The sequence below is a fragment of the Perca fluviatilis genome, chromosome 9 (assembly GCF_010015445.1).
Source record: "Perca fluviatilis chromosome 9, GENO_Pfluv_1.0, whole genome shotgun sequence".
Lineage (NCBI taxonomy): Eukaryota > Metazoa > Chordata > Actinopteri > Perciformes > Percidae > Perca > Perca fluviatilis.
In genome coordinates, this window is record NC_053120.1 from 14,852,767 (window position 1) to 14,865,257 (window position 12,491).

A 12,491-nucleotide genomic window follows, 5' to 3' on the forward strand; every position below is an offset into this window, starting at 1 on the left:
ATATTGCTCATGAAGTTCACACCCAAAATGAAACACCATGTCTGATACTGAGTTTAGCTTTTAATCTGTTAATAATTAACCTGTTAACATCATTCTGTCCACTTGCTGTGATCTTAAAAGCTGGTTTTCCCCTTTTTTTAGTGTTGGTGAGTGGCCAAGAGGGGAGGTGCACGCATAGAGCCCATAGAGTATGATCTGTCACGTGTCAAATCCCCCCCCCCAGTACCCCCTGTATGCCTTAACCATATATAGCTTAACCCACCACAATTACGTCTTAAACAATAAGGGTAGGGCAGGGATAAAAGTGAAGTTTAGGCCTATTTTTAGTAGCAAAGCACTGTGCTGCAAAGTTTGTTGCTCTTCCTCGCCGTACCGTGCTATCCTGCAGGGGCACGGTGCAAAGCTGCACAGTGCTGCTGAGGGCTGTTGTAGTGTTGTGGTGCAGTGATAGCAGGAGCGTCCGCTGGGGGAACCCGGAGTATTCTGTCTCACTGAGCGATACCCCTGTCTCCACTCACGATAAACACACACACACACACACACACACACACACACACACACACACACACACACACACACACACACACACACACACTGTCTGCCAAGCCCAGCCTAGCAGCAGATTCCTTCTTCCCCCCCCCCACCACCACCACCGCTCACAAAGCTGCAAATATATTAGCTGCCTCTTTTTCTTTTGTCTTGGGAAAATGGCAAGCAGGGGGTGTGTGTGTGTGTGTGTGTGTGTGTGTGTGTGTGTGTGGTGGGCTTACTATACTAAGAAACTGTGGAAGATAACCCCCCCCCCCCCCCCCCCCTTTGTGCCATTCCTGTTTAGATATCCCTACGGTATAGGGCCCAGTCATGGAGGGAAGGAAGTGGAAAAGAGAGCTACAGATGTGAAGGAGAGTTATCAGTAATACAGGTAGGATGTAGGAAACAGAAAACAGACTGACAGATGAGGGGGAAAAAAAGATTATGAGTTGCATATCACATAGAAGCAGTCTATTTGGTTAAAAACTAAAAGGGATGTTGGAACAAGATCACTGTTGAGCTCAGTATAAAGGTGTGATTCATCCAAAACACATTTTCTCACTTTCCAGTGGTATGTAGCCTTATGCAGATAGTTTTGGTATTATTCTCCCAGGTTTTGAGATATATGTTGTTGTTTTTTTTATGTTTTAAGATGTTCACATCTCTTTGCTTATGGAACTGCTTTCTACCAAAGAAATACACCCAATGAAAATGTTTGACAGTGAAGTCTGTAGATCATCCAGAGTAATGGAGACAATGATTGCAAAAAGACATGCTGCGGAAAAGAAATGTCTTTTTTTTCTTTTTCTTTTTCTTCAACTCTGTGACCACTACAAATTTAATTCTGTTCAACTGCATTATATTGGGTTGGAGCCAGAAATCTAAGAGAGGGGTGTCTCATACGACAACCAAAACTACTAAGTGAGAAAATGTTTTTTGTAACTTGGGTGAAGTGACCCTGTAAGTCACACTGTTGGTGCATTTCACAGTTGATTTTCGTGTAGACTGAGAAAGTCCTGTAGACAGCCAAAGCATTTGCTGGTAGTTGTGCTTTATCTTACACTACAACACTTCATGATTTTGGGTCCTTTACTCTTTAGCAGTTTCCCTTCAAAGTTTGATTTTCTATTTAAAAAGAATTCTGTGAAGAGTTGTTATCATATTCATATAAATATATTAGAGCTGAACCAATTTGTCTATTAATCAGTTAGTCTATTGAAAGAAAACTCATCATTCAGACAGATTATTTGATAATAATTTAATAAGATGCAGCCCTAAAATAAATTGGTGAATAAAGACGAAGGTAGATCTTCACTGATTTCAGAAACTGAAACCTATCTAGGTTCAAAATGTCTATAGACTGTAATATGTACACACATATATAGCATGTCTGCTGTCACATTATACACACATACAAACACATCACTTCCCACTGGTCCTGTATGAGATCAGAGTCTCTACACTCTGTCACTCAAACTGATGTGGGCGGGGCTGTGACAACTCTCAAATCTGGCAAGTCAAATGTTTTTATTTGCAGGGAAAGTGTGTGTGTGTGTGTGTGTGTGCGCGTGCGTGCGCGCGCATGTGTGTGTCTGTTTGGGTTTGTGTGCCATATGCAGTGCGCCAAGGAGGGCTCTCTGGAACATATTGGTGTGCGTACATAGTGGTTAATAATAGTAGCAAACGCATACAGCGATGGCAGCTCTGATGTGTGTGACAGTTTTACAGCCGCACACGCCAAGACACCGTCTTGTACACACACACACACACACACACACACACACAGCAGAGACAGAGACCTCCGTCTTTGTTAAGTTCTCAATTTTATCACAGATCCTGATAAGTAAAAACAACCACTTCCCACCCACCCTGCCTCGCCTCCTTGCCCCTCCCGTACGCTCCATATGTGGGCACACACACAAACATATAGCCGAGTCAAACTCAGCCAACCAACCACACACACACACACACACACACACATACACAGCACATATAAATGTACATGCTAAACCACCCTCTCATACTGAATGCAAAAAGTCCTTGAAGCAGGCAGGCACTCACATAAATCATGAACTGAAATTCGCAAATACACATGACACACACACTCATACCCCCCTCCCTTCTGTCATAGCTCATTGTTGCTTGCTTGTCTGTGGCGATGGTCGTGTTGTGCTGTGGTAGCAGCTTTAAGTTTTGATAAGGAGGGGCGGGGGGGGAATCAGTGACTGCTCCCCACGGCGAGGTCTTAGCAAAGTAGGCAGCAGAAGACAACCAACCTGTCGTCCGGATCGGCCTCTGGGGGAGGCAGACAGAGAGATAGTGGAGCAGCTGCATCACTCTCAGCTCGGACATCTCCAATCAGAAAGAAGAGACAGACCTTGGGTTCAGTGGCTGAGCTTGGCAGGCAAACCGAGAGAGAGAGAGAGAGAGACAGCGAGAGAGGCCAGAGCATAGCACACAGCCACCCAGTCCCAAGGATTAGTCTGTGGGGTTGGCAGAGCCTGGCCAGAACTAAGAGGGAGAGGTAGCAGAAAGACAGCCGGCAAAGAGGACCTGGTGCATGGCGTCTTCTCTGGGCCAGGTTAGCAGCAGAGAGACGGGCAGACAGAGCGACAGACAGAGGGGGGGACCCGGTTCCTCTGTGGCTGTGTGGCTGGTCTGGAGTGGCTCACCCATATGGTGCTCCGCTCTGTTCCTGCTCCCTGTCTAAATCCATATGCTGCTGGTGAAAAGGTGCCCCCCCTCCACTCCCCTCCCCTCCTACCTTGTTTCAAGAGCATGCAGACTCTCACCCTCCCCGCACTCCCCCAACTCACAAGGGAGGTGTTGGGAGGTAAAGCCCTGAAGGCTTGTACCCCCCCTCCTACCTCTTAACCCCTCAGAGCTGCTTAGCCCATTGTCACTACAATCTGCCACCATTGCCTTGGTGTTGTGTGTCCCCTCTCTCTTTTTCTCTCTTTTTCTCTCTCTCTCTCTCTCTCTCTCTCTCTCTCTCTCTCTCTTTATCTTTTCATCTCCCTTTGGCACCCGATAATCGATGAACTTATTAACTGCTAATTATTCAAGCTGTGGACTGAGGATTCCTCCCCATCCTCGGCAAAAAAAGGGGACCTTTCTACTCTGTTCTGCTAAATGAAGTGGTTTAGGTTGCCCATTCATTTGGATTAAGTGCATTTAGGCTGCAGTGTTTGGGATGTGAAGACTTTGTCAGATTGCTATCAGCAGCATTTAACATTAATCCTCATTTTGTTCAGCCAGTTGATAGCACCCACTTAGTGGAAGCCCAAGAGATTTTATATTGAAATGTGCAGTTATTGTTTGTTTTCCCTGTGATGTGTGTTTCTCTAAAAGGTGTGTGTGTGTGTGTGTGTGTGTGTGTGTGTGTGTGTGTGTGTGTGTGTGTGTGTCTTTCTCTGTTCTGGTTTCTCAGGAGGTCCTTCAGACGATACCAAAGTTCTGCTTTCCCTTTGACGTGGCAAGGTACAATTCCTCTTCCTCGCTGCCACACACACACACACACACACACACACACACACACACACACACACACACACGTGCACCTAGCTTTCTTCTCACCTACATAGACACATGCATTTAAAAAAAGGAAATGAGATGATGTGTGTTTTGTGCGTCACACAGTTGTGTTACGGTAAAATTACCATCATTTCTAGGTACAGCCATATAATTTACTAACTGTCAAATTGTAATGATGAGGGCATTGGTTGGTGTGATTGCAAGTAGCATCTCTGGTCTTGAACCCCAACTAATCGGACATTTCCCTGCATACAATCTGCAAAACCGACTGTGCCCGCAAACAACACAGCTGTTGGCAAAATATCTCCCTAAGAATGTAAATGGTGTGATGGTGAGGACACACGATAACGATGATGATAATGATAACAACAAGTTCCATTAAGGATGATGCCGATGAGGTCATCAGTGACCTGCCCACTTGATGTTTTGTGCACAGTAGCATGTTTAGAAGTGTAAGTGTGTAAAAGAGTCCAGAGTCTAGGGAATTGTGTTTTCTTCTATATAATATAGGTCCGATCAGACCAGCAGCACTCTGAAAAGAACCGGCCTTTTTATTTTGAGGATGGAAAATGACATGTTAAAATTCCCATTGTAAAGAGGGAGGGGGAGAGGGGAAGAGGGAGAGAGAGAGAGAGAGAGAGAGAGAGTGAGAGTGAGGGGGGTGGGGGGAGAGAAAGTACATTCTTTTTACTGAAGCTGAGCTGCTGCCATCTAGTGGAGTAGGGATGTACAGAGCTGCTCTGAAATTTACCTAGAGGTTGAAAAGCTTTTTACAGTTTTTCAAGCAGCCATACTAGAAATATGCGACTTCAGATTTGGACCTTGACTGCAGCTCATAGTGAAATTTTGTCTGAGAATGAGTTTGTTTCTGATCCAGGCAGACTAAATTGTGTTTTGCTATTTTGTATTTTAAATGTTTATGATTTTTATATCTACTGCACCCTATTGTATTCAGTTGATTGTTAAGGCATTATGAAGTTTGGGCCATTTGTGACTGTGTGTGTGTGTGTGTGTGTGTGTGTGTGTGTGTGTCCCTCGTGTCTGGCCCCAGAGTTTCCCAGAATCAGGTGGGGCAGAATTTCACCTTTGTGCTGACGGACATCGACGGCAAACAGAGGTTTGGTTTCTGTCGACTCACTCAAGGCTGCCGGGTCTGCATATGTCTGCTCAGGTAACACACGTACACAAAGACACTCATACACACATTCACATGCTCCCTAAATCTTTTTGGTGTGCTTTTAATACACCAAGGAGCATATATTTATTTTGTGTGCTTTATACAAAATCATGTTGTCCTAATGAAATGAATCTTACTGCCGTCTTTAACAATGGGTATCATATACTTTTTAATTCTTTCCATAAATTAAACAAAAGAGAGACAACTGGGTGTGCTAAAAGTTAAGCTGCACCTCACAAATCCAAACATATAAAAGTCAGCCTTTCACATTTTACTTTCTGAATCCTAAACAAGAAAATGTTTGGAAAAAGACTTATTCAAACACTAGTGTCTTTATTTACTCGTTCAGATAACCAAGACTTGGACTGTTTTGCCCTTTTTCAAATTATCTATGTATCAGTCTCAGAACTATTTTTTATATCTGCATTTATTTCTCAAGTGTGATGAAAAAAATTAATTTACCAGATCTTAGAAGTGATTTTTTTCGACAAGATTTTCATTCATTCTCACACTGAGCTGCACTATGCCAGAATAACAAATTTATATTTTCATCTGCCCACACAAATATGTTAGTGATGTGCCTATAATTACCAAAAGTTTAGCAGTTTTTGATATTTCATAGGTAGATTTATCTAATCACAGTGTACTTAAATGAGGATACCAAACCCAGGAAAATTTCATTTTCTTTGCATAATTACTCTCCAACAAAGGCTATTATCATTTAATTCCCATGTAATTGCATGTTGACACAATGTTTATTTTTTATTTTTTAAAGGATGTAATTACCTAACCATTACAAAGAAGGAGCCCTCCAGTGTTAATCTCAGTGGACAGGCATATGCACTTAAAATAAACAGCAACATTTAGACAAATAAATCAATTGTATGAATGTATTAAGCAGTTTAACAAACAACAAAGCATTTTCTTTTTCTCTGTTAGTGTAAAGCAGTGTGTGTGTGGTGGTGGTGGTGGTGGGGGGTGGGGGGGGCGGTGGCTGTGATGGACAGTCGTGGGTTTGTCGCTGCCCTGATGAGCTCCTGTGAAGAACAGTGTCCCTCCTCCCCACACCACCCAGCCTTCCCACCTTCCATGGTCTTTGTTTTCTTTTTTTTCTTTTCTCTTTTTTTTTTTTTTTTTTTTTTTTTTTTCTTTTTTTCTCTCTCTCTCTCTCTCTCTTTTTTTTTTTTTTTTTTTTTTTTTTTTTTTTTTTTTTTTTTTTTTTTTTTTTTTTTTTTTTTTTTTTTTTTTTTTTTTTTTTTTCTCTTTTCTCCTCGTTATTCGGCTACTGCCACAGTGCGACAGCAAAGACGCTTGGCCCATAATTATGCATGAAGCTTCACTGCCAATTAGCAGAGGTTCCCCTGTCCCTCTCGCTGAGTTAGACATGCTAATTCATTTGACATATGATGTATAAAATTCATTATGCATTTTGAGTAGTTTGCATGGCTTCCTTCATTTTTAATAAAACAACGTATAGAAAGTTTTTTTTGGTCGCAGTTAATTTAAAATTGTTTGTGTGTTCCTCAGATTTTTCTTTCTCTTGTTTGTGCTGGTCATTTTCAATTTTTTTAGGTAGATAAGTGAAAATATTCTAAAGCTTAACAAAAAAACATTTTACATTTCTCATCGAAGAAATGTGACAAATGTGTTAATTATATTCCTGCGTTCAAGGTCCTTGGTCAAGCGTTTTTGTCTTCGTTTGTTATTCTTTAAACTGTCTTTCATTCTGCCGTATTAGTAGACGGTATTAAGGAAATGTCAGAAGAATACTTGTGTTAAAATAATAACCAACAAAAAATACAGATACTTTTTTTTTTCTTAAAAGAAAGATCAGTTAAAATGTGTCTGGTAAAAATGTCTTTTTAATTTATAATTTCCCATGGATATAGAATAAAAGTAATTAAAACAGTTTGCGTCTCTGTGATTGTTGAAGTGCTGGGACCATAAAATTGTCACCTCTGCTTACAGGAGGAAGTGCCTTAATGAGTAGGACAGTTTTATGTGGACAACCCTTTCTAGTCTCGCTGCTTAAGCCGTGGCCGAAAGGGCCGTGCTCCCTTCAGGCACATTCTTGACACACACACAAAACAACACAAACGAGAAATTATAACTTGTTTAATTGCATACTGTTATCCCCTGTCTTCTCTCATTCTTTGTCTCTCACATTGGACAAATGTTCTGTTAAATGTGAGTAATTCAGAGAAGACAAATGTGGATTTCCTTAGTTTCATTTAATGGCTGAGGCTTTAGGATACATTTTAGGGACTGCGTTGCTCAAGTTTGAGGTCACTTAGTGGATCGCCGGAGGACACTTCCTTCCCTGTACTTAACCCTTAACCCGAGAAAGTAAAGGTGTAATGAAATCTTCCACTGACCCGTCTACAAAGTGTAAGATGACTTACGATTACAAATGCCCGTGCACTGAAGGAGATTTAAGACTCCTCTAAGGAATAGGAATAAGTGTCGTACTTAGCACCCAACAGGTACTTTACGGCTGCAAAAAGGGCTCCAATACCAAGGGTTAATCAAACACTTTAACTACTGATGTGTATAGATAACATGTAGGAATATGAGTGTCCACAATATTTGGAGATTTTGTGAATGGTTTGTTTTATTTCACTCTAGATTTCCTTTTGTGGTTATATACAATGCTCGTGAAAACTCCTTTTGAAAGGCTTAATTCAGCTGCATTTGTTTTTGTCTTTCTCCTATCCATTATAGCATACTTGTAAGTTCCAAAGGCACCCCCATGTCCCTGTCTTCTGTCAGATATTTCCGTGCTGTTAGGTAGTCTGTGCCGGGGATGAAGAGCACGACGGGCTGCGAGTGGACCGCAGATTAACTGGTTCATTCTTTGAGTACATGGCACTTTGAGAAGACATGTGTTTAAAATGGCAGGAGAGATTGCGGGGCCCCCACACACTGAGCACTGCTGTGATGGATGCCTCTCTCTCTATCGGAGGATTTGCGAAGCACAAACAGATCTGAGCAATGAACTGTGACGAGTAGGAGTATCTCTCTAAGCTTTCCAAACTTTAACTTTGCATCAACAGAGAGAGCAGAGCAAGGGGGGTGGGGAGGATAAGTAGAACAAAACAATACATTTTATAACTTTAACATATTCATTCTATTGCATTTGTAGGAAGATGTTAGAAGAATATTGATACTTTATGGTTGGCTGACTTCACCAGCATCATGCGTTTTCCTCTAAAACAAAGGATTTACAGCACCTTGGTGTAGGTGTGTAATGACTGTGAGATCTGTGAGGCCTGACGGCTGCTCTGACAGCGAGAGTCCTATTTACATCCCCTTCAACTGTGAAAAATGAAGGATTAATGTCCAGAAGCCTGGCTTTTTAAACACACGCACAGGAGGCAGATAATACAAAGGCTTTGTTCTCCCCCTTAGTCATAATATCAGACTGGACGTTTTGTGTAATTGCTAAATGTAAACGGACCCCAAATGCAGATATTTGTGTTTTATGTTGTTTGACGTGGCAGAAATAGGTCTTCAGGTTCATATCCGGTCAGCATGTGCATTAACATACGCATTTTTGATTTAGGCTCTCCTGCGAATGTGACCTGATTGCGGTAAATCTTCACACAGACGTCAAAATACAGGCATGTTAAGAGGCTGATTGTTTCAGGCTAATGGTCACTCAGCTTCTCTGATTGGTGCGCTTGGCTGCACTTCTCCGGGAACCTGGCCTGTCAATGGCCCCTTGCGGATTTAGCGATATGAAAATTTGCATTAGGTTGACTTTATTGTTTTCTTGTTGTCTGTTAATTCCAGTCTACAGAGCAGCCAGTGACCCATGCCCTGGAAGCTCCTCAGTCTTCAGCCAACTGCTTGAGCAGGACTTCACTGGCTTATAAACTCACACATAATCAAAGCTTCACTCTTACGAATGTATCATTTATTATAACTAAGAAACTGTAGATTTAAGCTCTTGGTCAGATTTTTATTTCAATTTCAATTAAATTGTAGTCTTAATGACATTTATTTTATATTGTTTTCACTGATTGACATTAAGAACTATTCGCTGACTTTGGTGAGCAAATGAGAATCCACTTTTGATTGATTGGCTTATTTGGCCACTAATTTTATTTGCAACCCCTGCATCCAGGCAAGTTAATGAAGCATTAATGGGAGTTTCTGTTTATTGCTAAGAAGTAATGCTAATGCTAAGAAGTCCTTATCTAGAATCATTACTCATGCAGTGTTGAACTGCATGCTAAAACCTCAAACTAAATAAAAATCCAATACATTGATAGGACACCATGTTTTTATCATTTGATTGCATAACATTAAATGAGCTAAGCCCCTCGCAGCTTTTATGCCAAAAGAAAATGTTGGCCATCTTCCACCTAGAAAGCAATTCGACTTGGCCAAGAATATGTCAACTTTGTAAAGAAAGCCATGCTGCAGATGCTTTTAGCTTATGGTGGGTGTACTCAGTGATTAGCTTTAACACAAACACTGCAGTATAAATTATTTTGAGCTTGTTAATACATTTATTTATTTTACATTAATTGCATAAGGCAAATTCCTTTTTTATTAATGCGAAGGGCATAAGAAGAAGCACAGAGAGGGGCAGAAGGAGGAGGAAATGGGGGCAGGAGGCATCTTGGGCTGCATTTTTGTTAAGCCATCTGTAAGCAGCATGCTTGTAAACCATAGCGTCCCTCCGCATGACATGAAAGCTATGGTGTTTTTTGTTAAAGAATCTAAACTCATTGTTTTTTTTTCCTACCCTCCCTTCCTATTGGCTTAAAGGGCAGACATGACAGGAATCCTTAGCATGCGGAGCGCCATGGGTACGAAGAATGTCATAATAAGGACTAGATAGCATTTACTTATTTTTTCCAACGACTCTGTGCTTTGGAGTAGGTGGGAACACAATCCATTATCAATGGGCTGTGTGCATTTGATCTTTAAGCAATAGGTCACCGACAATAGCCAGTACATACACACAGTCATATTGCAAGGCCCTGCATAACAAACTCAATGTTCAATGCTGTCCAGTAGATGGGGAAAATTATTTATACTGTAGACATTGTGATGGGCGAAGATGGAGTTGCAACACACAAATACATTTTTGAACAAATCTCTACATTTGTTGTACTTTTACTTTTACAATCCTGTGATAATAACAACTGAAGCACATTCTGCTTGTTTATTGTAGAAGATGATAAAAGTTAATTGAATCCTTGTCATTAATACATTTGTCTCTCTGACTTTTGCAGCTATCTACCATGGTTTGAAATCTATTACAAGTTGCTGAATACGCTGGCAGACTACCTAACAAAACAACAGGTAATCATCTGCTCTGGATGTATTTATAACTGTATGTATGTATGTATGTATGGTGCAGTGTAAGTGCATACAAAATAAGACATGGTGGTTTGATTTGACTGAGAAACAAGCACACTGTTTAGTGTTTTTGAAATTGTACTGTGCTAAGATATTTTTCCTCCATTCTGTTCTTCTGCATGTTGTCTTTTGTGTGCAAGTTTTGTTCGCCGTCTGGGGCTCGACTTGGCTCCTGTTGTTAGCAGCAACAATGTTGACATTTCACAGACCAAACGCTGATCTGACACTGGAAGTTATTCCTGATGATTTACTGGAAAACAAATCGTTAAGAAAAAAACGAAACCACACACACACACACACACACACACACACACACACACACACACACACACACACACACACACACAAACGTTCACACAACTGCTCGCACTTCACAAAAGTCTTTTTCCCCTGACTATTCACTGCATTGTACTAGCAAAGGGAGGGGAAATGTAAAATATGCAACAAACTGGGGAGATGTGCAGCGTCTAGCACAGAGGGTGTAGGTGATGTTCCCATGTTTATACTGAAGAGAGAAGAAGAGGGAGGGAGGGAGGCAGAGCAAGGGAGAGATGCAGAGAGCTTTGGGACCCCTTTCAATTGTCATGTAGGCGCTGCTTCTTCCAAGACCCTTAGAGAGCCATGATCAGGACAGAGAGGCTCGCTAAAGTAGACAATCACAAAATGATCACATAAACATTCAACACACACCCACATTTATGTGTTTGAGAGGCAGGATAGTCTTATATAGGGCCTAGAGAGAATATACCAGTTTGTGTGCGAGGAAGAGAGAAACAGAAAGATTGCTGGAAATCCTGTGTGACTGAAGTGTTAGTGTGCATGATTTGGTTTCTATTTACCCCGCTGTCCGTTCCAGGCGAGAGGGAGATGTTGACAGACGAGAGAAGACAGAAGAGCGATGAGGGTTTAAGGCGAGGGGTAAATGAACTGTTTCCCCAGGCCGTGTTGCTGACCATGCGTGTGAGCATTGAGCCTCTCATGACAGGAGGCTGTTCGATTGCACACACCCTAAACCCTCCCCTCCCTCCCACTCTTCTGCTTCTCTTACTGTATATTGCCGCTCATTCCTCTCTCGAGTTTCTATTTCCTTCTGGCTCGCACATACATCTGCACTCACCAGCGTGCACATTTCCTTAAACAAGCAACGGTTCATAGCCAAAACCAAAACAAAGTTCTCTGGGAGGGCAAATAGAAAAAGAATCTAAAGCAAACAACATTGCGTAACCTCTGTGTTCACAGTCGTTAGTTTAGTTTAAGTACAAGTTACAAACTGTTGTCCCGATGACTTCTCCAGCCAGAGGCCCGAGTGTAAATAGCAGTCTTGTCGTAGAGCTCATAAATGCTGGAAGAATAATCTCTGGGCCTGTTCTGTGGTCAAGCTAGCTCTCTCTGACGGCTTCTTAAAGCCCCAGTCTTTGGAGCGGGGACCCCTGCTTAATTACTGACAGCCCACTCTTGGCCATAAATCAACGCTGCCGGATAATAAGCGTCTGCAGCCCTACACTCAGCCGTCTTTTAACCTCACCATTGCTTGTTAAACATATGTCAGTCGGAAGTTTTGGAGCCCTTCAGGCCTCGCTGCAGGATTGCCCTCTGGTCTGCAGCAGCGCCTGTCCCAGCACTGTTGTTAAGATTGACACATAACTCGCGACATCAACAAAACAAGTGAATCAAATTCATGTGTCCTATGTTTTCATGTTTTTTTCTTCTATTGTTGTTTGTTTCTCTCCCCCAGGAAAATGACTTGAATGACATGCTGAATTCTCTCTATGATATGCCAGTGCCAAAGCCCTTCACGCCAGTCAACCTGAGTGTGGTAGGTATAGATCTCATATTCCCCCTTATCAGAGGCAAGACAGCTGAGAGTAGAGGTAGA

The 12,491-nt window shown here is 41.8% G+C and overlaps 1 protein-coding gene across 7 annotated transcripts in view; it reads left to right on the forward strand.

Annotated features, from left to right (window-relative positions):
* dennd1b (DENN/MADD domain containing 1B) overlaps positions 1–12,491 on the forward strand; it is a 113,478-nt gene that overhangs the window by 42,399 nt on the left and 58,588 nt on the right. For 5 of the 7 annotated variants that reach the window (XR_005640328.1, XR_005640329.1, XM_039812299.1 and 2 more), the window contains exons 4-8: positions 836–922; positions 3,962–4,011; positions 5,117–5,236; positions 10,489–10,558; positions 12,351–12,431. Coding sequence is in view for 5 of the 7 variants with exons in the window: in XM_039812299.1 (XP_039668233.1) it covers positions 836–922; positions 3,962–4,011; positions 5,117–5,236; positions 10,489–10,558; positions 12,351–12,431 (408 nt within the window). In the remaining 2 variants the exon portion in view is untranslated. The remainder of the gene's footprint in view (positions 1–835; positions 923–3,961; positions 4,012–5,116; positions 5,237–10,488; positions 10,559–12,350; positions 12,432–12,491) is intronic. The other 2 variants (XM_039812297.1, XM_039812298.1) reach the window with 1 other exon arrangement.